The 24,772-nt window shown below is 52.9% G+C and overlaps 2 protein-coding genes across 9 annotated transcripts; both read right to left on the reverse strand.

Annotated features, from left to right (window-relative positions):
* Positions 1–362: 362 nt before the first annotated feature.
* Positions 363–17,239, reverse strand: WNK4 (WNK lysine deficient protein kinase 4). Of its 8 annotated transcripts, none has more exons than XM_053892921.1 (19): positions 16,905–17,239; positions 15,614–16,651; positions 14,041–14,213; positions 12,831–13,051; positions 12,291–12,448; positions 11,728–11,816; positions 11,421–11,637; positions 9,183–9,447; positions 8,816–8,937; positions 8,531–8,589; positions 8,321–8,438; positions 7,931–8,047; positions 3,357–3,494; positions 2,737–2,791; positions 2,038–2,633; positions 1,898–1,958; positions 1,390–1,798; positions 1,107–1,306; positions 363–734 (listed from the first exon to the last, which is right to left on the reverse strand). In XM_053892921.1, the coding sequence occupies exons 2-19, from the start codon at positions 16,382–16,384 to the stop codon at positions 625–627; spliced, it is 3,879 nt and encodes a 1,292-aa protein (XP_053748896.1). In that variant the 5' UTR covers positions 16,385–16,651; positions 16,905–17,239; the 3' UTR covers positions 363–624. The 8 variants fall into 8 exon arrangements, with proteins under 8 accessions (XP_053748896.1, XP_019291000.2, XP_053748899.1 ...); XM_019435455.2 differs by adding an exon at positions 842–939 and having other exon boundaries at positions 363–695; positions 2,038–2,630; positions 15,614–17,239; XM_053892924.1 differs by adding an exon at positions 884–939 and having other exon boundaries at positions 363–695; positions 15,614–17,239.
* Positions 17,240–17,367: 128 nt separating this feature from the next.
* On the reverse strand, positions 17,368–22,454 carry VPS25 (vacuolar protein sorting 25 homolog). Its single transcript, XM_019435500.2, has 6 exons — positions 22,324–22,454; positions 21,965–22,110; positions 20,988–21,041; positions 20,245–20,333; positions 19,399–19,474; positions 17,368–17,998 (listed from the first exon to the last, which is right to left on the reverse strand). Exons 1-6 carry the CDS (start codon positions 22,374–22,376, stop codon positions 17,886–17,888), a joined length of 531 nt encoding a protein of 176 aa, XP_019291045.1. The 5' UTR covers positions 22,377–22,454; the 3' UTR covers positions 17,368–17,885.
* Between the last annotated feature and the right edge of the window lie 2,318 nt (positions 22,455–24,772).

Consider the following 24,772-nt stretch of genomic DNA (forward strand, 5'->3'; position numbering starts at 1 on the left):
GGGAGGGAAGGTCACTCTTTTGTCCTCTACCCTTAAAAACAATACACCCCAACTCCAACTTTCCTGCCTTTACCCATTCTAAGAGGTGTAGATGAAAGATGAGGGAATTAAAATTCTTTGAATTTCCACTTGGACCTTGCTTTGTAGGCCTAAGGTGGAGTCTAGATGAGATCTTAGCTTGGTCAAGTGCATCGTTGGTTGATCTTGCAGTTTCCTCATGAACTGCTGGCAGGAAGCCAGAAAGCTGGGCAGCTTCTAGCCTTTCTCCCATTGTGAGAAGAGTCCCTTCTAAATTTTCCCCTGCCTTACCCCACAAGCCTTTACTCCCAGTTCTTAAGACACAACAGAGTCAGAATCACAGATTCCTAGTTTTCAGCATTTTAATTGACTGTTGCCAATTCTATGTGAGTACACCCCCTACACTTGTTCAGCTGGGAGTGTGCCCTCTAGAAGCATTAGGGCTTGAGTGGAATTGCTTAGTGGTTGACCTTTGGCTGGGGAGGTGGAGGAATGAGGATGGTAGGCTGCAGAATTGACACCTTCTACACAGTAAATCATTCCCTGTGTTTGGCTCTTCCTTCTAATGGAGCAGCACTCTCCATGCCCCTTTGGCCTTCTACTTCCTCAGTACTGGGGTCTTCTTGCGGAGCTGTGTTGGTCAGCAGATTCTGAGAGCACGAACTCCATCATGGGCCCTGGTATGGGAGAGACACATGGCTTCTGTTCTGAATTCACTGGAGGGAAAAGAAAAAGCACTGACGAAACCTTCAGGATGGGAGAAGGGTGAAGCTGCAGCCAGTTACCATTCCCTGGGCTCGCCCTCCCTTGGGCCCGCCCTCACCATCCTGCCAACATCCCCGGCGAATGTCACCCCCTTGCTTGCCCGCTGCTCCTGGGAGCCGGTGCTGCTGCCACTCAGGGAGTTCCTTCGCATGATGCCTGGGTGCAGGATGGGGAGGGAGAGCACTGAGTGAAGGAAGGGGCCACGGGGAGAGGGGGGCTAATGCCCCCAAAACCAAGGGGCAGACCCCCAGGGCCTGGAAGAAAGCCAGATCAGTAGGGAAGGGGACCTGGGAAAGAAGGGAGCCTGGCCACTGCGGTCTTACCAGGGCCCGGGGGCTCAGAGCGCTGCAGGCTGTTGCGGCGGGAGGTGGGGAAACTGCCCTTGGAGAGGCGGCGCTGGCGGCTGGACAGCATAGCAGCTGGGGCCACGATACCCGGCGGGGGCTGCTTCCCAAGCCGGCTGTACAAGTCCTCAATTTCCTTTTTCTGTAGTGTCTGTAGTGCCTCCACCTCCGACAAGTGCCTGAGGAAGCACCAGGACCATGAGGGCTAGCCACATGCTTTGCTCTCCCAAGTCCACCTCTTATCCTTCCTCCCCAGACTCACTTCTGCCGAAGACTCTGAAGCTGAGCCCAGAATTCCTCATCCTCCCCGCTGCTCTCTGACTCCTCACTGCTCAGACACAGGCTGCTGTATGAGTAGTTCATCCACACTGGGCTGGGATGGCTCTGGGGTGGGGGGCTGCCCCCCCCTCGGGGTTCCTTCCCATCGTCCCCTTCCTCCTCAGCTCCAGCCGCTAGGCCTTCAGCTGCACGGTCACTTTCGGCTAGAGCCTCCCTGGCCTCTGGCCCGCCTCCAGCACTATCCTCTGTGTCTGAGCTCTCCGAGGTCAGCTGAGGGGTTGGAGGCTTCAGGGAAGTGGAGAGAGTTGGGAATGTTGGTTGCAGGGGTAGAGGCTCAGCTGGTTCCTTGGATGAAGTCACTTGGAAACGCCCCACAAGCTGTGGCTTTCCCTCTGTCGAGAGAGAAGGAAAGAGTCATGAAAGAAGGGAGAGAAATTGGCAGGGTATGAAGTGGAAGGTGGCAGGGGAAGGTCCGTGGTCAGAGGCCTCACCTTCAGAGATGGGCGCTAGTCTGGCTTCGCCCAGGAGTGGCCGAGCAGGATTTGGTGGGACCTGCAAAGTGTGGGTCCATGAGAAGGGAAATGATCCAGAGTGGAGCTCCCCTAACCATCCCTCTTGGTTTCCTACTCACCTCACTCTCGGTCTCAGCTGTTGGGGGTGAAGGCCTATCCTGGCCACAAGGAGCAGGGGGAGGGGGCAGGGGCAAGCTAGGGAGGGGAGCAGGAGGGGCTGGAGGAGACTGGGACAGGAGCCCAGGTGAGGGAGACAGCAGGGACTGGGCCACGGTCATCACAGCCAGTGAGAAGGCACTAGCCAGAGAGAGGAGAGGGGCTGCTGTGGTGGAGGGAAGGGGGGAAGCAGAGGGGCAGCGGGGAAAGGAAGGAGGAGTAATGGTGACCTGAGAACAACTGGGAGAGAAGGCAGGTGGAGAAGGGAGAAGGCAACTCGGCAGAGACTGAGAGGCAGGGCCAGGGAACTGGGCAGCACTGGGGGAGAATGTCAGTGGGGAGCTGAGGGTCTGTGGAGAGAGATTTGAAGAGACTTGGGAGAATGGGACAGGACTGGGGCAACATGGGGGAGAAGTGATGGGGAAAATGGGACTTGGGGAGACAGGAGTTCCGGGGGAAAACAGGTTTCCAGGAGACAAGGGGGTTCCAGGAGAAGATGGCGAGGTGGAGAAGGCTGCCCAGCAACTCTGCTCCAGGGAGGTGCTGCTCTGGAGCTCTGCTGGCGAGAAAGGTGTGCTGAGTGCCCTGTCCCCCAATCCCTAAGCCCTTCCCAGGAGCAGCTGCAAAGGTTGTGATGAGTAGGGACAGAACGCAGTACATACCACGGGATGGGTCTGGGAGGGGGTCAGAGAGGGCAGGCAATGATGCTGGCTCCACCTGAGGGAGAGGAAGGGGCCCATGGTCACAGTGGGGAAGAGCTGAGTCTTAGATGGCAGTTCAGCCAGGGCTTAATCTAGGGCTCATGAACTTCTAGGAGCCTAAAGAGGAGTTTCAAGGGACTCAAAAGTGCATGTGCTAAAATATTTACAGGTAGGAGGGTATGATGTCTGCAATTCACTCCCAAATGGTTCAGAAAAAAATATGTGCACATACATACAGAGACGGGAGAGAAGAAGAGAATGATAAAGCTAACATGACAAAACAGTAATAGTTGGCAAATCTGGGCAAAGAGTAGGAGTTCTTTGTACAATTCTTGCAACTTCTCTCTGTAAGTCTGAAATTCTACCAGAATAATGGGTTAAAAAGAAAAGTATGCATTGAACACATTTTTCTAGAACAAGGGCCCATGGCTTTCATCAGATACTCAAATGGGGTAAGAACCACTGTGTTAGGGTCACACAGATGAAGGAGTTAGAGTCACGGGGGCTGGTGTTGGCAGAGAGTAATGAAGTCTGGAGCAGAGAGTCTGTCCCCCCCCCAAAGATGATCTAAGAGGTCTGACCTGGGGGCCCAGGGGGTCCTCAGCAGCCTCCACAGGGCCAGTATCTCTCTTCAACAGGGTCTCCACTCGCTGGATGATCTCCCGAATGCGGCTCAGGAATCCGGCTCGCTCCGAGGGCAGAATGAACTCATTATACACCTGGCAAGGGTCAGCAGGAAGGGGACAGAGGGCTGTTATCTCGCTCATCTCTCTCCCCTGCACTGATCTTTAAAAACCAACCCTTCGGGGCGCCTGGGTGGCTCAGTCAGTTAAGCATCCGACTTTGGCTCAGGTCATGATCTCACAGTCTGTGAGTTCGAGCCCTGCATCTGGCTCTGTGCTCACAGCTTGGAGCCTGCTTCAGATACTGTGTCTCCCTCTCTCTGACCCTCCGTCGTTCAGGCTCTGTATTTCTCTGTCTCAAAAATAAATAAACATTAAAAAAAAGTTTTTAAAAACCAACCCTTTACCCCACTGCTCTGCCAACCACCCACCTAAAATAAGTATTCAGTAAGTATCTACTGTATGCCAGGCACCATGTGGTGCGAGGAGAAATACACCTTCGAGGACAGGAGCTAACATCCCTAGGATGCATCATGGCCCAGATGCTTTACATGTCTGAGCTCATCTAACACCAACAACAGCTCTCTCGGGTCTGTGTTAACAACCCCATTTTATTTTATTGATTTTTTAAAAAAAGATTTAATTTTAAGTAACCTCTACACCCAACATGGGGCTCGAACTCACAACCCCGAGATCAAGAGTTGCATGCTCTACTGACTGAGCCAGCCAGGTGCCCCAACAACCCCATTTTAGAGTTAAGATAACCAATGCTCAAAAAGGTTAAGTTCAGTCTGCCTAACATCACAGGATTTGCCCCCAGACTTGTCTAAAGCCGGAGCCTGAGTTCTTCCCATGGTTGCATCATATGCTTTTGGACATAACTCCTGCTCTCATAGGGCTCATAAACCATGCAGGCTTACTCACACACACACACACACACACACACACAGTGAAAATAAGGCAATAAATGGCAAACATAACATTCAATTTCACAAACACTAGAGCACATACTATGTGCCAGGCATTGTTGTAGGTACGGGTACATTGTTCTAGGTGAGGAATGCAGAAAAGCATGTAACAAAGTCCTAGTCCCGAAGAAGTCCAAGATCTAGTAGAAGAGACACATATCTACACAACTCAATTTACTGCAAGTCAGTCCATGGTAGGAAAGGCACTGTGGTCAAGGTACAGATCAAATGCAATACCAGCAGAAAGGGAGAGGTGTCTAATGGGTACAGTTTCAGATTTGCAAGATGAAGAAGTTCTGGAGATCTGTTTCACGACAAAGTGAATATACTTGACCCCACTGAACTGTATACTTAAAAATGGTTAACATGGTAAATTTTATGGTATGTGTTTTCTGCCACAATTTTTTTTTTTTTTTCAACGTTTTTTATTTATTTTTGGGACAGAGAGAGACAGAGCATGAACGGGGGAGGGGCAGAGAGAGAGGGAGACACAGAATCGGAAACAGGCTCCAGGCTCCGAGCCATCAGCCCAGAGCCTGACGCGGGGCTCGAACTCACGGACCGCGAGATCGCGACCTGGCTGAAGTCGGACGCTTAACCGACTGCGCCACCCAGGCGCCCCTGCCACAATTTTTTTTAAATGCCATTCCAAAGAGAGAGCAGGTCATGCCACCGAGGGGGAATATGGGAAGCTGGGATGGCCACACAGAGCTGAGCCTCAAAGCAACCCTTCATCGAGGACCTACGATGTACGGACACTTCTCGTATAATTTCATTTCTCATATGTGATCTCACTTCTCATAAATTACATATCATATCAGAACACCTTTGCCAAATGAGTACTATCATTTTACTGATGAGCAACTGAGGTTCAGAGAGCTTAAGAAATTTGCCCCAATTCACCAAATCAGTAAATCACAGAGCTGAAATTTGAACTCGGGTCTTCAGTGAAAGCCCACTCTTTCCTGTTCCATGCTGTTCGTCGGGAAGAGAAGGGCAGAGAGAATGGCATGAATTAACAGCTGTGAGGTATGAGAGGACATAGGACATTCACAAAACAGTCAAGACCAGAGCAGAGCTGGGAGTGCTGGGAGTTTTAAAGGCCATGCTCCAGGGGTGCCTGGGTGGCTCAGTCAGTTAAGCATCCGACTTCGGCTCAGGTCATCATCTCCCAGTTCGTGAGTTCAAGCCCTGTGTCAGGCTCTGTGCTGACACATCAGAGCCTGGAGCCCGCTTCAGATTCTGTGTCCCTCTCTGGCTCTGCCCCTCCCCCACTCATGCTCTGTCTCTGTCTCTCTCTCAAGAATAAACATTAAAAGAAAAGAACTTAAAAAAAAAAAAAAAAGGCCATTCTCCAGAATTGGGACCTTACTCTGTAACTACAGGTAGCCATTAACAATGTAGGGGCAAGGGGGCACCTGGGTGGCTCAGTCAGTTAAGCATCCAACTCTTGGTTTTGACTCAGGTCATGAACTCAGGGTTTCATGAGTTCAAGCCCTGCATTGGATTCTGTGCTGGCAGCATGGAGCCTGCTTGGGATTTTCTCTCTCCCTCTCTCTCTCTCTCTCTCTCTCTCTCTCGCTCAAAATAAATAAGCTTTAAAAAAAATGTAGGGACAAACAGCAGGAAGAGCAGACCCAAGTCTGCTGTAGACGCGTGGAGGGTGACCCCTGTGGTCAGGGGGAGGGGTCCCTTTGGCTGTGTGGGATCTGAGTGTGCTTGAAAGCCTAGTAGAGAAGACTTTCAAGGCAAGAGACCCCTGAGGAGATGGAGGCAGAAGCGGAAAGGCAGCCAGCCTCGTCAGGGGACCATTCAGACACCAGTGTGGTCGGAGGAAAGATTCTTGAAGGGTCAAGTGGCTTGATGGAAGATGATAAGCCGGTGTGCCGAGTGATATTTTGTCTTTGTCCTGGATACAAGGTGAGTGACATGATGGAGGGGAAGCTTTAAAGAGAGTTCCCGAAGCCTGATGCTTCTCGCATTCCCCTCACTCCTTCACCACAGAGGCTGGCATCCATTTCCCCCACTCCAGGGAAGCTGGTTTCGCACAAAGACCTTCTCCTGACAAAAGTCAGTGTGGGCTCGCCTCAGGCTTTACCCCACATCACCTCCTTGAAACTGTCTTTTCCCTCAGTTTTCCCTAACATTTTCTGGGGCTCCTCCTACCTCTCAGGCTCCATCTCTGTGTCCTTTGATGACCTATTTCACCCATCCCAGAAATGGGGGTATCCACTGAGACCCACTCTCAGACCCTCTCTGCCTCTGGCTTCTCAAGCTCGTCTCCCTTCACTCTCCCTTCCATGCTGACAACTCCTCGATCCACTTCTGCCTCCAGGCCTGCCTGACCGTGTTGTGCTCCCAGGGAGGATCTTGCCAGCCTCTCTGTCATTCAAGCTCATCATGACCCCTAAGAACATCTACTTTCATTTTCCAACTTCTTCTCTCCTTTAACGGTCTACTCCCACTAGCTTCTCCACGCTCCAAGTTGCCCATGATATCCTCTCTCCCTAACTCCCTATCATTTCAACTCAGCAAATGTTTCCTGAGCATCTATTATTTGTATTGTATTACATCAATAAATGTCTGGAAGGGTGCCAGGGTGGCTCAGTCAGTTAAGCGTCCAACTCTTGATCTCAGCTCAGGTCATGATCTCACGTTCGTGGGATCGAGCCCCACATTGGGTTCTGTGCTGACAGTGCGGAGCCCTCAAGGGATTCTCTCTCCTTCTCTCGCTGCCCTTCCCCTACTCATGCTCCTTCTCTCTCTCAAAATAAATAAATACACTTAAATAAATAGAATAAAAAACTGGATTACAGAGTAACTTATTTTCCTGAAACAACCCTCAGATGCTCCCCTTTTCTTCTTTTCTTCCCCCATAATCCATCTTCTCCTTGGACCATTTGTGGCTTCTTGTATCCATCTGCCAACTGGATTCCCTACCCCCGACCCTCTCCCACTTCCCATGGCAGAATGGTCTTCTTAAAGCCTATTCTCACCATGTTACACTCCATCTAACTCTTAAGACTGTCTATAATCTGAGCCTACTCCACATGCCCAACCTCACTTCCACAAGTCTCCTAGAGGAACTCTTAGTTCTAGTGACAGTGGTCTCCTCATGAAGCCCCCCTCCTCCACCCCATATTCCAAGTCACTCCCTGCTTCCATGCCTGTCCTGATGCTGTACTTCCTCTAGACCTGCCCTTTTCAGTCTTCACTGCTGTTCTTAACCATCTGTCACGACTTTGAATAAGTTCTACTTCTTCTCCCTGTTGCCCCCAGACCACCCTTTACTCATGGCCACAGTATCATGTGTCTAGCGTGTACCTCACCACAGCATCTGTGTGTACCCTATGTTAGTCTGAAATTGCTCTAGCTGAGGATCCAAACCTCACTGAATAAATAAAAATTGCCCTCAGAACAAGAGCAGATGTCTTCAGTGTCATCATGCTTTAAAAACCCTTGCTGTTGGGTGGGAGGAAGGGATAGTTCAGTACCAGGGGACATCCGGAGGGAGACTCTTATCCTAGACCCAAAGACTCTGTCCTCCTCTCCCTCCCCCCTCACCATGGCAGCCGCAATCTCTTCCGGGCTGTCGCCATCCAGATCAAATCGGAAGGTCACCATCTTGCTGTTGTGCGTCTGTAGCTGGCACTCAACCACTCTGTCATTCTGGTCTGAGACCTTCAGATTCAAAGTCAGCAGAGGAGAGGAGGTCAAGCCCTCTGTCCTCATCACGTGCCCCCACCCCACTCCAACCAAGTGACAGTGGCCAGATTGGAACTGGACAGAAGCAGACTCTGCCCCCAAAGTCTGATATTAGAAACCAGACTGGCTGCCTCTATGGTACCAGTCACACACTGTTCTCCCCTTTTTTGGCTGACCTCCCTCACCCGCCCCTGACAGTTCCCTCCTGGTCCCGTAGGTTACTCCCCATCTCCTATGCCCCTTCCTTACACTAGTGACCCGAAGCCGGGATCGGGGTCTACGCCGGAGATTTCTCCCTGGGGGTCTCCTCATGCGTCCCATCCCTTCTCCCACATCACTAAGACCTGATGCTGCATCTGAGGCATAGCTAGAAAAGAAAAAGGACGTAGGAGTGTCAGAATGGACACTGGGACCCGCCATATGTCTCACCCTTGCCCCCCAACCCCTACCAGAACCTACCTGTCTCCTGGGGAAAAGTCACTGCCAGGGCCAGAACGTGGAATGGACAGGGCAAAAGCCTGAAATGGGAAATAGGTTCATGAGGTCAGAGGAAGACAATTGTGGGGGTTCAGGGAGATGGTGTCAAGATGCTGGGGGTACTAGGCAGAGGGAATTAAGGAAGATGAGGACAGAGTGGTGGATTTCCAGGGACATGGGGCTAGGTCATGGGGTTGGGTTTTACAAGGAGAAAGATAGGTCACAGGCTTGGAATGTCTGGGAGCCCCCCACGTGACCCCCTCTCACCGAGGGCAGGCAGAGATGGGACTCAGCGGGGCTGGATGGCACCCCCCCAGGGGGCTGAAAGGCAGGGTCTGAGGCATCCAGGAAGCCGGAGGAGCTGAGGTAGCCATCAGTCTCGCAATCCGCTGGTGGGGGAGGGAGGGGATCAAAAAAGGGGAAATAAAGGGTGGCGGGGGGGGGGGGGGCTGCCTGAGCAAGAAGGGGCCTGGAGCTGTGGGAGTTCTTTCCCAGAAGGAGCTTCATGGCTAGTTGTGGAAGGCAGGGTAAGTGACAGTGCTGCTGGATTGGACTTCTGGGTGGGGCGGGGGCAGAGGCCAAGGGTTCTGGGACCTAGGTCACATCCCACATCCCAAGGTCAGGGGTGGCTTACAGGTGGTAGATGAGTAGCTGGCATGGCGGAAGAGGAAAGACTGGTGCTGGTCTGCCTCTGGCTCCTCAGGCTCAGGGGGGAAGACACTGGGGGGACCAGCAGTCTTGGGGACAGCTGCTGGTGGGGGTCCTGGTGCAGGGGGGAGGGCTTCCAACTCCCTAGCTTTGCGCAGCTTCTCACGCTTCCGCTGGATGGCAGCAACTCGTTCACGTACTGCGCGGGCCACTGGCTGGTAGTCAGCTTCACAGACTAGACCCAGGGCCACCTGGAGTTAAGAGGGCGAGGAGCACGGTTTGAGGTGAGGACTCCACTCAAAGACCCATCAGGACACCTTCTTGAGGCCTCGGGATATTTCTCCTGGAGAAAGGACACTAATATTTATTGATCATGCACTGTGTCCATTAACTGGCAACTCTTTACATTATCATCGTTAAATTCTCCCAACAACCTTCTGAAGTGGGCTTAGCCCTGTTTTAGAAATAAGTAAAGCCGTGACTAGTTCATGGTTATCTAGTAAATCAACTGCTCTCAGGGGTAAGGGGGAACATTTGGCAATATTTGGAGACACCTGTAGTTGTCACACCTCAGTCCTACTGGCATCTAGTGAGTAGAAGACAGGAATTCTTCTCAACATCCTACAATACACAGGACAGTCTCCCAACTAAAGGTATCAATAGTGTGTCATCATCAAGAATCCCCTGTTTGGGGCACCTGGGTGGGCTCAGCTGGTTGAGCAGCTGACTCTTGATTTCAGTTCAGGTCATGATCTCAGGGTCATGGGATCAAGCCTAACATGCTGAAGATTCTCTCTCTCCTCCTCTCTCTTTGCCCCTTTCCTTCTGTTCCCTCTCTCTCTCTCTCAAATAAAAAGTGGGGGGGCACCTAGGTGGCTCAGTCAGTTAAGCATCTGACTCTTGATTTCAGCTCAGGTAACGATCTCATGGTTCTTGAGTTCAAGCCCCCATGTCAGGCTCTGCGCTGACAGTGTGGAACCTGCTTGGGATTGTCTCTCTCCCTCGCTCTCTGCCCCTCCCCAGCTTGTGTGCCAACATATATGCATTCTCTCTCCCTCTCTCTCTCAAAAATAAATACATAAATAAACGTTAAAAAAAAGAAAAGAAAAGAATCCCTGTACATAATGGATCAAGATTTGATCCTAGGTCAGGTTTGAGCTGTGCTAAGTACACCTGTTCTGCTACATTTAAAAACACATTCTCAGGTTCCCTATCCAGACCTACCATAGAGGATCCCCACACTTTCAACTGCCATTCTTCTATCAAGAACCTCATACTCTCTCCCCTTCTCAGGCCTTCCTAAACAGTCCTGCATCTTCTCTCTCCCATGTATGCCTCTCCTGCGCTGGCAGCTTCTGTTCATCAACTCCTTATTCATCTCCAACTTTGCAGCACATGTAAGGGAGGTGGGGCAGGGTGATCTGACTTAAGATCTGAACAGCCTGAGTTTAAATCCAGCTCTGCCACTTACTTGCTCAGGACCTTGGACAAGATATTCAACCTCTCTGAACCTTCCATTTCCTCATCAATATATCAGGATAAAATCACTCCCGGCAGGGTTGGTAACAACAATCGAATGCATGTGAAAGTGCTCTAAGCCATGTACAAATGTGGGATTATTAATGAGCTCCAACCATGTGCCGAGCACTGTCAGAGACAGAAAAATCAATAGAACACAGTCTCTGCCCTCAAGGAATTTATAGTCCAGTGGAGGAGAGACAGGAGTGTATCCTGGTATAAAACAGGACCAATGGTGGTGGGTCCTGTAATGGAGGACCTGCTGAACTGGAACAAAGCATTTAATTTTGACCCTAGAGGGAGCAGGTTTCCTGAAATTCCTGGTTCTGAGCACGGAGGAAGAAAGAGGGGAGGAAGAAAAAAAAAAAACCAAAAAACAAAAAACAAACAAAAAAAAAAACAAGGCGGGGGGTGGAAAAGAGAAAAATAAATAAATTGGAGAGAAGAGCATTCCAGGGAAATCAGAGCAGCAGGAAGCAGAGCAAGGCAGGCTGGAGGACCCAGGGCTTGCTCTGGAAAAGGAAATGTGCAGTGAGCCCGCACTTGGGGCGTGCGTGTGTTCAGGCGCGCGGGCCAGGGGGACACTTACCAGACGCTCTGAGAGGGGCAGGTTGGGTGCCCCTCCCACCACCCTGGCGCCCCCACCCGCATGGCACTGACCGGCCACGCACAAGCCCAGCCGCAGGGCAGTCTGTCCTCTGCTCACCATCTCCTGCGCCACCTCCTCTGCCGCGTCCCGGCCCAGTTGGAACAGGAACTCTATGGCCTGGTTGTCCCGCGGGCGCCCCCCGCGCCGCGCGTCCTCCATGCGCAGCCAGAGCTTGAGGCCGGGCTTCTCGCCGTCGTCCTCCTCCGCCAGCTCCACGTGCACGCCGCGCTCCTCGCGGAAGAAGGCGTGAGCCAGGAGGTCCTGGATGGTGAATCTGGGGGGAGTGCTGCGGTGAGCGGAGCCTTGCCGCCGTCCCCCCACCCCTGCCCCTGAATCCACCCCCATCCTGCCCCCTCCACCCCACCTCTCGTTCTTATCTGTGCGGATGCAGCCTTCAATGATCTCCTTCACCTCGGGCATCTTCACCTTATAGAAGCTGTTCGGCTTTGTGCCCTAGAGGAAAGGGGACGCATGAGGCCTCCAGGCCTCTGCGCCCCAGCTCTCTGCTTGCCCCTCACCCCATCTGGGGCAGCAGGGCATGCAATCGCAAAGGCACCGCGACAGCTACTGGACGGTTTGATTTCAAATCCCAGCCCAAGTATCGACAGTATGACCTTGAACAAGTCTCCCAGTGTGCCAGTTTTCCCATTTGTAAAGCGCAGGGCAGGACGAGACGCCCTGCTCACGCTGCGGGTGAAAGATCAGATGTGAAATCGTTTGCAAACTCTAGAGAGTGCTACACACATCATTATTCTAAACAGCTAGTAAGGGGATAGGGCGTGTGTGCATCCAATATCCTTCAGTGTTTACCAGAGCATCTTTGCGTCTAGCCTGCTTTCTCTAAGGGAAAGGGCATTGACGCGGGCTGGTAAGGGTCGGAAAATGGGAGGAGATCTGGAATTGTCTCCCCTCCCCACCCCCTCTCACCGAAGTGACTTTGCGGTAGATTTGCGCGGCATTCTGGCACTCGGAGTAAGGGTACTCTGAGGTAGCCATCTCCAGCATGCACATGCCAAACGCGTACACGTCCACCGCCTCATCGTACTTTTCCTCGTACATCTCCGGGGCCATGAACTCCGGGGTCCCTGTAGGATCCACAGCAGGCATTAGGCTGCAGAGCCTCCCTCTGGCTTCCTCCTTCCTCACCGGCTTACCACAGGCCAGGTGGGAGGGAGGGGGAGGACGGAGAGGGTGAGCAACCTCAGGAGTTCTGGAGTGCTAGTAACGGACCCTTCCCCACCGTGTGTGTGTGTGTGTGTGTGTGTGTGTGTGTGTGTGTGTGTGTGTGTGTGTGTATGTGTGTGGGAGGGGTGCGGGGGGGAGAGAGGATGCCATAAGTCTCCCCACTTTCCCCATGCTCTTGTAACTCCGTGCAACTCCAAGGACCCAGCTGGGGAGACTGGGCCCCCAGGGTATCTTCTAACGCGGGGGAGGTAGGAATAGCAAGGACCTCCTGGAGGAACGCACCTATCACGCTCTTGGCAAAGGAGGCGCGCTTGAGCGTGGCCAGGCCCAGGTCCCCGATCTTGACCGACCCTGAAGGGCCTGTGATAAAGACGTTGTCGCACTTGAGATCCCGGTGCAGAATGGGGGGTACCCGGGTGTGTAGGAAATGAAGCCCCCGAAGGATCTGGCGGCTCCAGCGCTGAAGAACTCTCGGCTTCATCTCACGGAACCGCCTCAGGTATCTGGGGGAGGGGTGCAGAGCCAGGGTCAGGGCGGAGACACGGGGGGGGGGGGGGGGGGGGGGAGGAGACCCCCACTGGGAAGTTACCCTAGTTCCACCGGCACCGCCAGGTACACATTTTCTCTCAGCATTATTCTAGCTCAGTCCGCGGTGCGCCCCACAGAGAAACTGAGTCGGGGGTGTGGTAGTAGACCCGAGATTACAAAATGGGTCAGGCATAAATTCACAGATAAGGCTGCGCCAAGGGGCTGTGGGGGTGCCGGAAGGGATGACTAACTGCCTTGGGCGTGGGGGAGGGCTTCGGAAAGGAAATAACTTTTATGTTGCATCTTGAAGGATGAGTAGGGGTTCAAGGGTGAAAAGGGGAAGGGATGGAGACTTTCCAGGCCGACGGGACACTGTGCTCCAAGGCACGCAGGCGGTGATAGGGCAGGGTGGGAGGAGGTGCTGGGAATTCAGTTTTTGTAGAATTTAGGCTCAAGAGGAGGCTAAATCCTAAGGACTTTGTGAGTAGGTTAGGGAGTGTGGACTTTTTCCTGAGGGTGGTGGGAAACCTTTAAGGGGTTTTAAGGAATGGAGAGAGGCTGACCAGACTGCGGGAAGACAGGACTGCTCCGAAAGGTGAGGGCAGAGTGGGGGAAGGCCCTTTAGGGGGCTGCTGCAGGGCTCCAGACCACTGAGGTGGCAGCGCATGGAACAGGGAAAGCAGAGTGGGGCATTTTAAGAAGGGCCTTGGAGACAGACTGGTGGAGAAGGTGGATGTACAGAGCGGAGACAAAGGAGGCATCTGGGGAGACGCCCAAGTTTCAGCTGGAGTGCTGGGTAGACACTGCCACTCACCAAGGCAGGGATGCAGTAGGGGTGGGTGAGCACCTGATTTTGGACCTAAATCTGGAGTTTGGGGAGCCTGGGAGAAGTTCCAGAAGGAGTGGGGACCTCCCACCCCCAGTTCACCCACCAACCAACACTACCACCAGGCGCAGAGCTCACGTCTTGAGCGTGCCGGAGGTCATGAGTTCGGTGACCAGTACGATGCAAACCTGGCCCTTCAGCACCGACTTCCACGAATCGTAGAAGCGGACGATGTTGGGATGTTGCAGCCCCTTGAGCATCTCCACTTCCTCAGAGAATCGCTGCCGCTCCGTTCGAGAGAGTTTCCGAGTCTGTGGGGGTAGGGGATGGGTGGGAGTCAAGATCACATCAGGCCCAGGACCCCCCCAGAAACGAGGAAGGGCCTAGGTCGCGAAGGGGGCTAGGTCATCGCTCGCCCAAGGAGCTGTATACCCCGAATTCTCGGTCCGCCCCCTCCGGCTGCTGCAAGGACACGCCCATCCTGGGCCTGGGGCCGCCCCTGGACCCCCCGCTGGACACAAGGGCCTTTATGCAGCCCCGTCCAGGAGCCCTGAGCTCAATAGCGCCTTTGTGGCCTCCCTGGCCAGCCGTGGGGCGGGAGGGGACGCCCCAGGGGCTGGCAGCGGGCAGGCAGCAGGCGGGCAGCAGGCTGACAGCGGGCAGAGAATTGGGGCCCTCAACGGGGTTGGCCCCAGAAACTGGGAACTGCTAGATCCAGACAGGAGGCCGGAGGGCTGCAGAGGGAGTTACAGAGAGAGAGAGAAAGATCCAGGACCAGGAGACCGCCCCCTGCCCCTGGCCGTCCCGCCCCCCTCTCATATCCCTCGCCACCCGTCCCCCCACCCCATTGGTTTGGCTGCCTCTCCTTGCCTGGCCTACAGCCTAGGGCGCGCCACTGGCAGGCGCAAGGGGCGAGCCCAGTGCCAGGGCTGGAGGGGAGGACCCTTACCCAGGCTCTGCCCAAAGCTGCTGCTGGCCCAGATTTAACTGGGTTCTTCCCTCCATGAGAAGAAATCCTTCACACCAACATCCCCCTAAAGCCCATTGGGTTCAGTGCCTTTGGGTCTGGGAAGGGAGAGCCCAGGTAGACAGTGGGATGAGGAGAAGGACTGGATTCAGGCCAGGGCTGGAGCTCTCTGTCTCCCCCTCCCCCAGTTGTGGAGAAGTCTAGAAGTCTGACTGTTCCAGAAGGGGCCTGGGAGGGCCCCATCCTGCTACCACCACTCTAAATCTTGTGGAAATGGAGAGGACCCTGCCCCAGCTTCTAGCTTCCATCATCCCAGCCTCCTAATCTGCAAAGATCCAGGGTGAAGGAGGAGGACCAGGGTCACACTGAGGGTTTCAGTACTAAGGGGAACGGGAAAGGAAGAGATTGTTACTACTGAGGGAAATTGGTCCCCTTCAGATCCAAACTGGCTACCTCCCCGATTTAGCATCCTATCTTCCACCTCTCAGGGTTGAGTACAGAGACTTCAAAGTTAAAATGTCCACAACCCATAGGGGAGCTTCCATGTACCCCCTGCCTCAGTTTTTCCTTCTGCAGCCCAGAATCAGTCAGATCCATTAATCATCAGAGCAAGGTGGGGCAGGAGTGTCCAGACATTTGACTGGAAAAATAGATCTCTCCCTTGCTGCTGTCCCCTAGGTTTCTCATCCCCAGACCTCCAAAGGGTCCCATCCCAGGTGCCACAGAGGGGGTGCCCAGCCGCACCTGCAGCTCACACCAGGCCACCTCCACCGTGGTGTCGGTGTCCAGCCCTCGATACACCGTCTTGAACGAGCCACGTCCAATCTCGATGTCAAACTTGAGGTATCGGCCGTCCGGGGACGTTGCCACTGCCTGGGTCTCCGTGTCTTCCTTTTCCTCCTGCTCCCTCTGCCGCTCCCGAGCCGCGGCTTCGGGGACCCTCGGCGGTTCCCGGGACCCCGGGCCTCCTGCCGAGACTGCTAGCTCTGGACGCGCTGAGTCTGCAGCCTTCGCGGGGGCTCCCCCGGTCCACGTGCCCTCGGGGGGTTCTGGGCAGCTAGGCGGTGGGCTTTTCGCGGGGCCGGGTTCAGCGGAGTCCGGAGGCTCAGGGGGCTCCGGAGCGGGTGAGGCTGGCTGGGACCAAGAGCTCAGCAGCCCCAAGTCGACTGAGCTGCGGCGGCTGAGACGGGAAGAGCGCGGCCGGGTCTCAGCCTTCCCGGAGAAGCGGCGCGCCCGGCGAGGAGGGGGCCCGAGGCGGGGCGGCCCCGCGGCAGCGAGAGGCGGCGGGGGCCGCAGGGCCAGGTCGGCCTCCGCCTGGGACATGGGGACCGCAGTCTCGGAGGCCGGGGGTGCCAGCATGAGGAAGGGCCGGCGCCGCAGGGCAGCAAGCCGGGCGGCTGGAGAGGAGGCGGTCTGACAGGCGGACTGGCTGGGTGCGCAGCGCTCGGGCTGAGCTACCGGGGCCCCAGTCCGGGCTCGACCGTCCTGCAGCCCCGCCCCCGGCCCCGCCCTCATCCCCCCAGGGCGGCCCCCTCGGAGCGGCCAGCCGCGCGGAATCGGGTGCGCAGCCCCTCACCTCGGCCGCCCCGCCCCCGGCCGCAGGCCCTCCTCTCCCTCGCCTCCCGGTGCACCGCCCGGAGGCTCATTCCGAAGTCGACCCGGTGCGAGGCGGCCGCGTGTCCTCCCGCACTAAGAGTGAGCAAACCTGTCGGGGGGCGGGGGTAGCTGGGGGAGGCACGATGCTGGGGTTGGGAGAGGAAACGTGACGGCGGCCCTCCGGCCCTAGAAGCGTGGGGGGAGAGAGGGGTGGTTAAGGGAAGGTTACCACCCGCCTGCAAGCCCCAGATAAGGTAGCGCCACCCCCTCCTGTTCGTCCGGAGTAGCCCCAGGCCGACAATACAGAGGTCAATGGAAAGGTCTGGTTTTCTCCCAAGCCGCTGACCCTCTAGGCTGCACAGGGATGGGTGTGTGCACCCCAGGACAAGTCCCTCCCCCAAGCCAAGGACCCGGTCACCCATCCCCTCCGCCTTCCTACCTTGGCCGCAGCCTAGCCCTGGCCACAGTAGCTGTTTTTGCTCTGTGGGCTCTCCTTCCTCCTCCTTCTGTTTGCCCAAGTTCCCAATAAACCAAAGTCCATATCCGGTTTACACCCCTTCAGCTCCCCTTGGCCTCAACTACCCCACCCCGGACCAGTGGGATGGAGGGAGGGGCTTCAGAGCAGTTCAGGACTTTCATGGGGGAGAAGGGGAAGCCATGAAGTTATTCCAATTCAGAAAGCTGTCTGTCCCTAAGCTGTGTTCCATCAGCACTCCCCCACACAGCCCACCCAGCAGATGTAAAACCACAGGCCCCCTGGAGCCTGCCAGCACGGGGGCACCTTTTCATTTACAAAGGCCATAGGCCTCCTCTACCCTCTCCTAGGCTGGGATTCACTCGGGGGGCAACACTGAATTCACAGCCCTCCCTATGCCCATTCCAGTAGTAACTTCCAACAGGAGGCAGTGGGGATGAGCTTTTTAATATCATAAAATCAGTGTCGGGCCTGGCCTCTCACTGCCAGGCCCCTTCCTGGGCCTCCTATCTTCATGTTGCCTGGAAGGCTGCCTGCAGCCAGGGCTTCTCCCATCCCCTAAGAAGGATCCAGCACCAGCCTGAGAGGGGAGGCAATAGCAGCTAAGGGGGTGGGAAGGGGAAGAGACAGAAGCTTGTGCAGGCGTGTGTATGTACTTACGTGTGTGAACACATGTGGAGTTATAGGTTTACAGACCCTGGCTCAGGGACAGTCTAGGATGGGAGAGGAGGTAGGGCAAGGAGAAGCACATCTTTTCTCCCAGGCGCCTCAGCCTCGCCCTTCCCCAGGGACAGAAACGTGGGGTAAGTGGGAAACCCATCCCTGGACTGGAGCCCTTTTGAGTCTGGTGGAGTCACAGATCCAGTCTGTGGGGTCACTGGGTCTGTCTCCTTTTGAAAGCCCTGGAAGGGTGGGAGGTAAGAAGTAAAAGGAGACAGGTCTCTGCTAGAAGAACTTGACGCCTCGGCCATCGCTGACAGTGATGATCTCAGCCTTGTGCTCCTGCTGTAGGGCCTGCAGAGCCCGGAGTAGGGTTGCTTCATCCAGCCCATGGAACTCTGGAAGGGAGAGATGGGTAGTCAGGGACACTTGGCTCCTGGGGGCTCAAGGCCCCTGAGGAGAAGTCTAGCTGGAAGCTGGGACCCCTTGAGGCCAGGGTAGACATGTACCACCTATACTGCTGCCGCTGCCACCAATCCTTCCTGGGTACGCCTTAAGAGTAAGGGGTGAGAGAAAGCCAGAGTCTGCACAAAATGTGAGTTCACACTTATTTTCCCCTTCTGGGTTCTTCTGTTGGACTCAACCCTCATGTGTATCCCCCACCCATGTGCCATTAGTATCTGATGTATGAGAGTGACACCATCTACTTTTGGGCCACAAAGTGGGGGACAATTAAACCTAGGAACGTCAAGGTCCTTGACACTGGACACTGACCCTAGTTTGCACACCTGTACCCATTAGGAGCACCTGTCCTAACACAAAGTATAGCCATACCTCTGACCAGGAGACTGTTAAGGGCCAGCACAGATATCTGCCCTTTCCTAGTTAAAAGGAACGAGGCTGGGAGCCAAGGGCCAGCTGAATATCTGGAGATATGGCAAGATATTGCAGGGAGATGTGAGAAGCAGGTGGCAAGCCCTAACAGGCTCGCACACCTCACTCCCTGCGGGGGCCTACGGCTTGAGTCAGGGAGCTTGCTTTCTGAGGAAGCCTCCAGTTTTGCCCAGCATGAGTGGTGGGCTGGGCATGGTTGTGGCACTGAAGTCATGGGGCAATGGTGGGAGTAGCAAGCAGAGGCCTGTAGGGCAGGGGGGAACAGCCAAGAGCTATAAACTCTGTTACGGCAGCCAGGGCCTGGCAGAAAGGGGAGCTGCCCTTTCTTCCCCAGCTGAGATTGGAACTTTTGGTGATCCTGGGATCAGAATATGAAGTCAGAGATAAAAAAGCTAAGAGTATATTTACACTATGTAAAAATCAAACAGTATATAAATCCTCACCTGGCTAGAAACTAAAGTATTTAAAAGGCCTAGGGGTGGGGATGGTGGTGTTGGCCCAATCCCTTCAGCTGACACCCACAAATCTTGAGCCCTCTGTAAGTATAAAGGGTGAAAGAAAGCCAGCGTCAGCAAAGAATGAGATTTCAGGCTTAATCTTCTGCGCCGGTTCCTCATTCAGTATCTACACTGGGAATTCTTAACTTTTCATGGATCACAGATGCCCTTGACAATCTTTTAATATGGACTCTATCCCTAGAAAAATGCACATATCCCACTGACAAAATTTGGGGGTATTTTGCATGTAAATTCAGGTGGCTTAGGGAAACCTTGGACATGGGTTAAGAGCCCTTCTATCATGTAGTATTTGGAATTCAAAGGCAGGGATGGGAAGTCTGAATGTCAGCTGAACAAGGACTGGAGGATTCAGATGACAAAACTGGAGGGAAAGGGAGAAGCATTACCCTCATCCTCTGTGTCTTCCCCATTGGTCAGCTCATAGAGAGTGAACACGGAGTTGTTCTGGCCACTCCTGGAAACCTATAGACACAGAAAACAGCGACTGAATAAGGACCAGGGATCTCCTGGAAGGTGAGCTCACTGACTCCACCTATCTGACCCACGAATGATACCTGTTCCCAAACCAGGGCTCACTGTCACCTCGGCAGGAGTGGCCTAAAAACCACAACCCCTACAGGTGCTATATTTATACGTGTATACACATATACGGAACCACTAAACCACAGGCCTTCACATGTCTGAGGAGTGACCTCTCATTTTGTTTTCCTGTTCAGGAATAGGTGGCATGTGTTTGTTATATTTAGGTTGTTGATGCTTCTTCCCCTCTTCTCTCCCTTGGGAAAGTTTAGGACTGGTGGTAGCTAGGAATTTGGGGAAGACAGTTTGTCCCTACACCCATACTGGTTCAGAATGTCTCATTCATATTGTGGACAGCCCCAAAGCGCCTAGTGGGGGAGGGGCCCCAGGGTTGTTGTTTGTTTTTTTTTTTTGCCTTTCCTTTCCCCATTTATCTTCTGTGGCCAGAGACGCCAGCCAACAATAGTACTCATGGTTCCCAGCACTGCATTCTCCAAACATGGCCTCACGTAGCCTCTGGCCTCCTATAAAGGTAGGGAAGTTCTATGCAGCCTAGGAAATTGAGTCATTGAAAGAGGTTTGCCTGGAAGACCTATACTTCCTCTTTCTTTCCCTTCCCACTTTGCTCAGTCCAGACCTAGGAACACCAGGTATCTGCTGAACACAGATATAATTCTCCTTTGCCATGGGTCACTGCGGCAGAACAGTCTCACCCACTGATAGATGAGTTTCCCCCATTCTTCTGGCCTTCGCCACATGATCAGGAAGCTAGATTTGTTCTTATCCAACCACTCCAGGTTTCCTACAAAAAAGATACTTATGAAAGTATCTTACGCTAAGAAGGGACAAAAGGCAAAACCAAGGTATAAAGAGTGGAAGAGATTCAGCTTTCAGGAAGTGAAATCCAAGAATTGTTTTACTATTATTATCTGCAAGGCACCAATTCTCCTTCCACCTCTCTCCAGGTCTCAGAACACAGATGGAGAGATTTCAATAATGAATACCAATAGGGAAAAGGACCCAGGGAATTGGACTATCTTCTATATAGAACACTATGGGCTCCAAGCCAGGGGAGAGAAAAAGAAAGTTGTTAAAAGCAAAGACTCGTGGGGCACCTGGCTGGCTCAGTCAGTGGAGTGGGTGACTCTTGATCTTGAGGTTGTGGGTTCGAGCCCCATGCTGGGTGAGAGAGATTACTTAAAACTAAAATCTCAGAGAAACGTGGCTGGCTCAGTTGGTAGAGCATGGGACTCTTGATCTCAGGGGTTGTGAGTTTGAGCCCCATGTTGGGTACAGAGATTACTTAATAAACAAAAGTTAAAAGAAATAAAACAAAATAAAATAAAATAAAATAAAATAAAATAAAATAAAATAAAAAGCAAAGACTTGTGCCAAGCTGCCCTCAGGAAAGCCCAACTAGGAGGAAAAATAAGGAAATCTGAGGACCTGAACCCACCTTTCTTCCTCAGTTCCTCTAATACAACCTGGATTGATTCCACAGGAAGCTTCCCTGGTTTAAAGTTAAGGGAACAGCATTGATGGAATGAATTAGATGGGATAAAAACTCTTGAGGCCAGTCTCATGCGAAGAACCACCTGTCCCCTTCCTCTCCCTCCCACACACATATATGTGCAATTCCCCAAAAAGCTATAAATTGGCACTTCCAGGATAAAGGGGGGAGGAAGGTAAAGAGATACTAGTTCAATTAAAAGGAAGAGCTTTATGGGGGCACCTGGGTGGCTCAGTCGGTTAAGGGTGGGACTTCAGTTCAGGTCATGATCACAGTTCCTGAGTTCAAGCCCCGAGTTAGGTTCTGTGCTGACAGCTCACAGCCTGGGGCCTGCTTCGGATTCTGTGTCTCTCTTTCTCTCTCTGTCCCTATCCCACTTGTGCCCTCTCACTCTCAAAAATAAATAAACATTTAAAAAAAAAAAAAAGGAAGAGCTTTAGAAATGAAAGGCACTCCCTTTTGTCACCATCTGTCTCCTCTTCTTCCTTCAGACTTTCTCCACAGATATTTTAGCAATGAATCAGGAAGCAAAAACAAATGACCCTTACTTCCTGGGAGAAGGAGAGTAGGTGGAGAAAATTACTTAAGGTAGTACCAGAGTTTGAGCTTCATTCAGAAGAGGACAGGAGATTCAGAGTCAAAAGGGCTCAGGTTGGAAAACCCGGGACTTGGCTTTGGGTCAGAGATTCTAAGCCCAGAATGACACCTGGGTATTCATCACTACCTAGGACTGGAGGGTCTGATGCTGCATTTGCATTGGGGGTTGGGGCTTAAAATGGAAGTCAGCTACACATATGGCTCCTTCCCAAGTCCAGTCTGGGTGGGAACCTGCCTACTGGGGTGAAGGGGGTGTGAAGTCTGGGCATGTGTGCAAGTGCAGAAGTGCGTGTGTGTGGGCTGTGGAAGAGCCTGAGGGAGGATACGCTGTAGCTTCACGTTGTTGAAGAGCGGGCTCTCCTGAGCTTCCATCACCGTCATGCTGGACTGTTTGTGCAGGCGGCAGAAGGACAGGACCAGCGAGCACCAGGCGGCCAGCTGCTTCTGCCGAGTGTCCACATTCGGCTGCAACCTGCCGGGTGAAGGGGGTGGGGCGCAGAATTAGAGGGCGTGAGAGGGCGAGAGGCAGCACAGACGCAGGCGCGTCTAGGGGACAAAGTGAGGGACTAAGGGTGGTGGCGACCGGGTCCTTTCTCCCCCTCCCCATTTGAAGCATCAGGGCTGAGCCCGGGGTCCGGGGCAGGGGAGGGAGGCACAGCGGGGCTTCTCGGGGTCTGAGCCTCACGTAAAGAAGGGCGGGAAGCGATACTGCCACGGCCACTCGAAACTCATCGCCATCGTAGTAGCCCAGGAAACCCGGAACCTCCGGGCAAAGGACTTCCGGCCTCCGCTTCTGCACGTCCGGGCAAAAAGCACAGCAGAAAGGTTCCGGAGGCCTTTCCCGAGAAGGGCCGCCCAACGGAAGGTATCTTGCTTCTCTGCCAGTCTCTTGGTATGAACCTAAAAATCCGTACCGTTTAGAGCCCAGAGAAGTCTCATTCAGCTCTAGAAATGGGCAGTGACTTCCCCCAAAGCGGCACAGCTTGATAGTTTGTTTCACTCTGCTAAGGCTTCTTTTAATGTTAACACGTGTTAGTTGCATTTAACTTCACTCACAATTCCCCAGCCTCCTCAATTACTGTGTCCTTCGACTCCACCATTCCCTGGTCTCCTGCAGCACCCATGGGAGCATATTTGTAGCTTTTATTGCTGAAAATGGGTCAGATTCCATGATTCACTGCTGCCATTTTGGACCACAGCCATCTATCTCTCACATCCTCACCTTCCTAGTCTCAAGACTCCGGACCCATTGTGGTCGTATTTGACTCCTTACCCAGCCTAGACTACCCAATTCTGTCTGAACATGCTAGCTGAACCCCAGATTCCCTGACTAACCTCACTGCTGGGCTCTCGGTGCAGCCCAACACTTTTATTGACTCCCTGTCACATCCCTCCAGGTAACTCTTCACATTTTTCCAGTCGTCAAGTCATTCTACCTGTCTCCGTCTTCCTCCTTTCTGCAGAATGCCTTTCTCTATTTTGTGAACTTGAGGCCGAACATGTGAACTTCTTAATCTTTCCCTTTTTGTCCCTCTTTGTCACCACACTTAATGCATCCCACAAGAATTTCTCTCCACTTTTACCCCTTCATTTTGGATTCAAAGTTAGAAGTGTCACTCTTCCTTTACAAGGCCAACCTTTGGCATATCTTCTTGCCTCTCTTTTCCAAGGGCCTCCAGGACTTCTCTGGGTGTCATCTACCCTCTTTTCCTTTCCTCTGGCTCCTCTCCCCTAGTTGACAAATATGCATAGGCCATCCCTACTTGAAAATATGTACAGTTTCCTTGACTCTGTCACCCTCTCAATTTCCTATCTGATCTTTAACCTTTCCCCCACCCAAGTTCACCCTTCATTGTGCACAGTTCCTGATCCACAGTAGTACCCAGCAAATATTTGTTGCATGAATGGATGAACCATTCTGTTGACAATGTTCTTTCAAAAGGCACTATCTCCTTTGCTTCCATGGCACTGCTTTATCCTTGTTCTGCTAGTGTCTCTCTGATCTTTCTGTCTCATTTCCCCCTCATTCTTTAAATGTGTAATTTTCCATGGGGCACCTGGGTGGCTCAGTCAGCTAAGCATCCAACTTTGGCTCAGGTCATGATCTTGCGGTTTGTAGGTTTGAGCCCTGTGTCAGGCTCTGTGCTGACAGCTCAGGGCCTGGAGCCCGCTTCTGATTCTGTGTCCCTCTCTCTCTCTGCCCCTCCCCCACTTGCACTCGCTCTCTCTCTCTCTCTCTCTCAAATATAAACATTAAAAAAATAAATGTGCACATTTCCTAAGAACCTAACCTCAGCTTTCTTTCCTTTCCTTTTCTTTTTTTCTTTTATTTATTTTGAGAGAGAGAGAACCATGCGAGCAGGGGAGGTACAGAGATGGAGAGAGAGAATCCCAAGCAGGCTCTGCGCTGTCAGTGTGGAGCCCGACTTGGAGCTCAAACTCATGAACCATGAGATCATGACCTGAGCTACATTCAACTGACTGAACCACCCAGGTGCCCTCTCAGCTTTCTTTTTCTTTCTCTTTCTTTCTTTCTTTCTTTCTTTCTTTCTTTCTTTCTTTCTTTCTTTCTTTTTTTTTTAATGTTTATTTATTTTTGAGACAGAGAGAGAGACAAAGTGTGAGTGAGGGAGGGCAGAGAGGGAGACACAGAATCTGAAGCAGGCTCTAGGCTTTGAGCTGTCAGCATAGAGCCCAACATGGGGCCTGAACTCACGGACCTCGAGCTCATAGCCTGAGCCAAAGTTGGAAGCTTAACCGACTGAGCCACCCAGGTGCCCTTTTAGCTTTCTTTTCAATACATCTTCTGTCTTGAGAACTTTCATCCTTCTCATGGTTTCACTTGACATTTCTGTGCAAAAGATTCCTAAATCTGTATTTCCAGCTCCAATCTCTTTCCACCACCAACACCCCTCCCATTTCTAACTCTCTGTGGGACATAAAAGCTTGTTCCATTTTTAGCTCATATTGTAAATCCCTTTCTTCATGCCAGCTTCTCTCCCTAATGGCCATTTTCTACCATTACTTCCATCATTGTCCTAGTAACTCAGATGCAAAGTCTCAATCAGCTCTAACCTCTCCTCTCTTTCATCTCCTTCATATCCAAAGTCCCTCCCCTGTTTTTAATCATTTCT

This window comes from Panthera pardus, unplaced genomic scaffold (assembly GCF_024362965.1).
Source record: "Panthera pardus isolate Hobbes unplaced genomic scaffold, ASM2436296v1 HiC_scaffold_3, whole genome shotgun sequence".
In the NCBI taxonomy this organism is placed as follows: domain Eukaryota; kingdom Metazoa; phylum Chordata; class Mammalia; order Carnivora; family Felidae; genus Panthera; species Panthera pardus.

Coding starts and splice junctions, on each gene's coding strand:
- VPS25 (XM_019435500.2), bottom strand. CDS start 22,376: ATGGCGATGAGTTTCGAGTGGCCGTGGCAGTATCGCTTCCCGCCCTTC. Junction 22,111..22,323: donor CGCTTCCCGCCCTTCTTTAC/GTGAGGCTCAGA, acceptor TTCACCCGGCAG/GTTGCAGCCGAATGTGGACA. Junction 20,334..20,987: donor AGAGGAACTGAGGAAGAAAG/GTGGGTTCAGGT, acceptor TCTTTTTTGTAG/GAAACCTGGAGTGGTTGGAT.
- WNK4 (XM_053892921.1), bottom strand. CDS start 16,384: ATGAGGGCGGGGCCGGGGGCGGGGCTGCAGGACGGTCGAGCCCGGACT. Junction 13,052..14,040: donor ACCTCCGGCACGCTCAAGAC/GTGAGCTCTGCG, acceptor CCCCTCCCCCAG/ATACCTGAGGCGGTTCCGTG. Junction 9,448..11,420: donor AGGAGGTGGCGCAGGAGATG/GTGAGCAGAGGA, acceptor TCTTAACTCCAG/GTGGCCCTGGGTCTAGTCTG.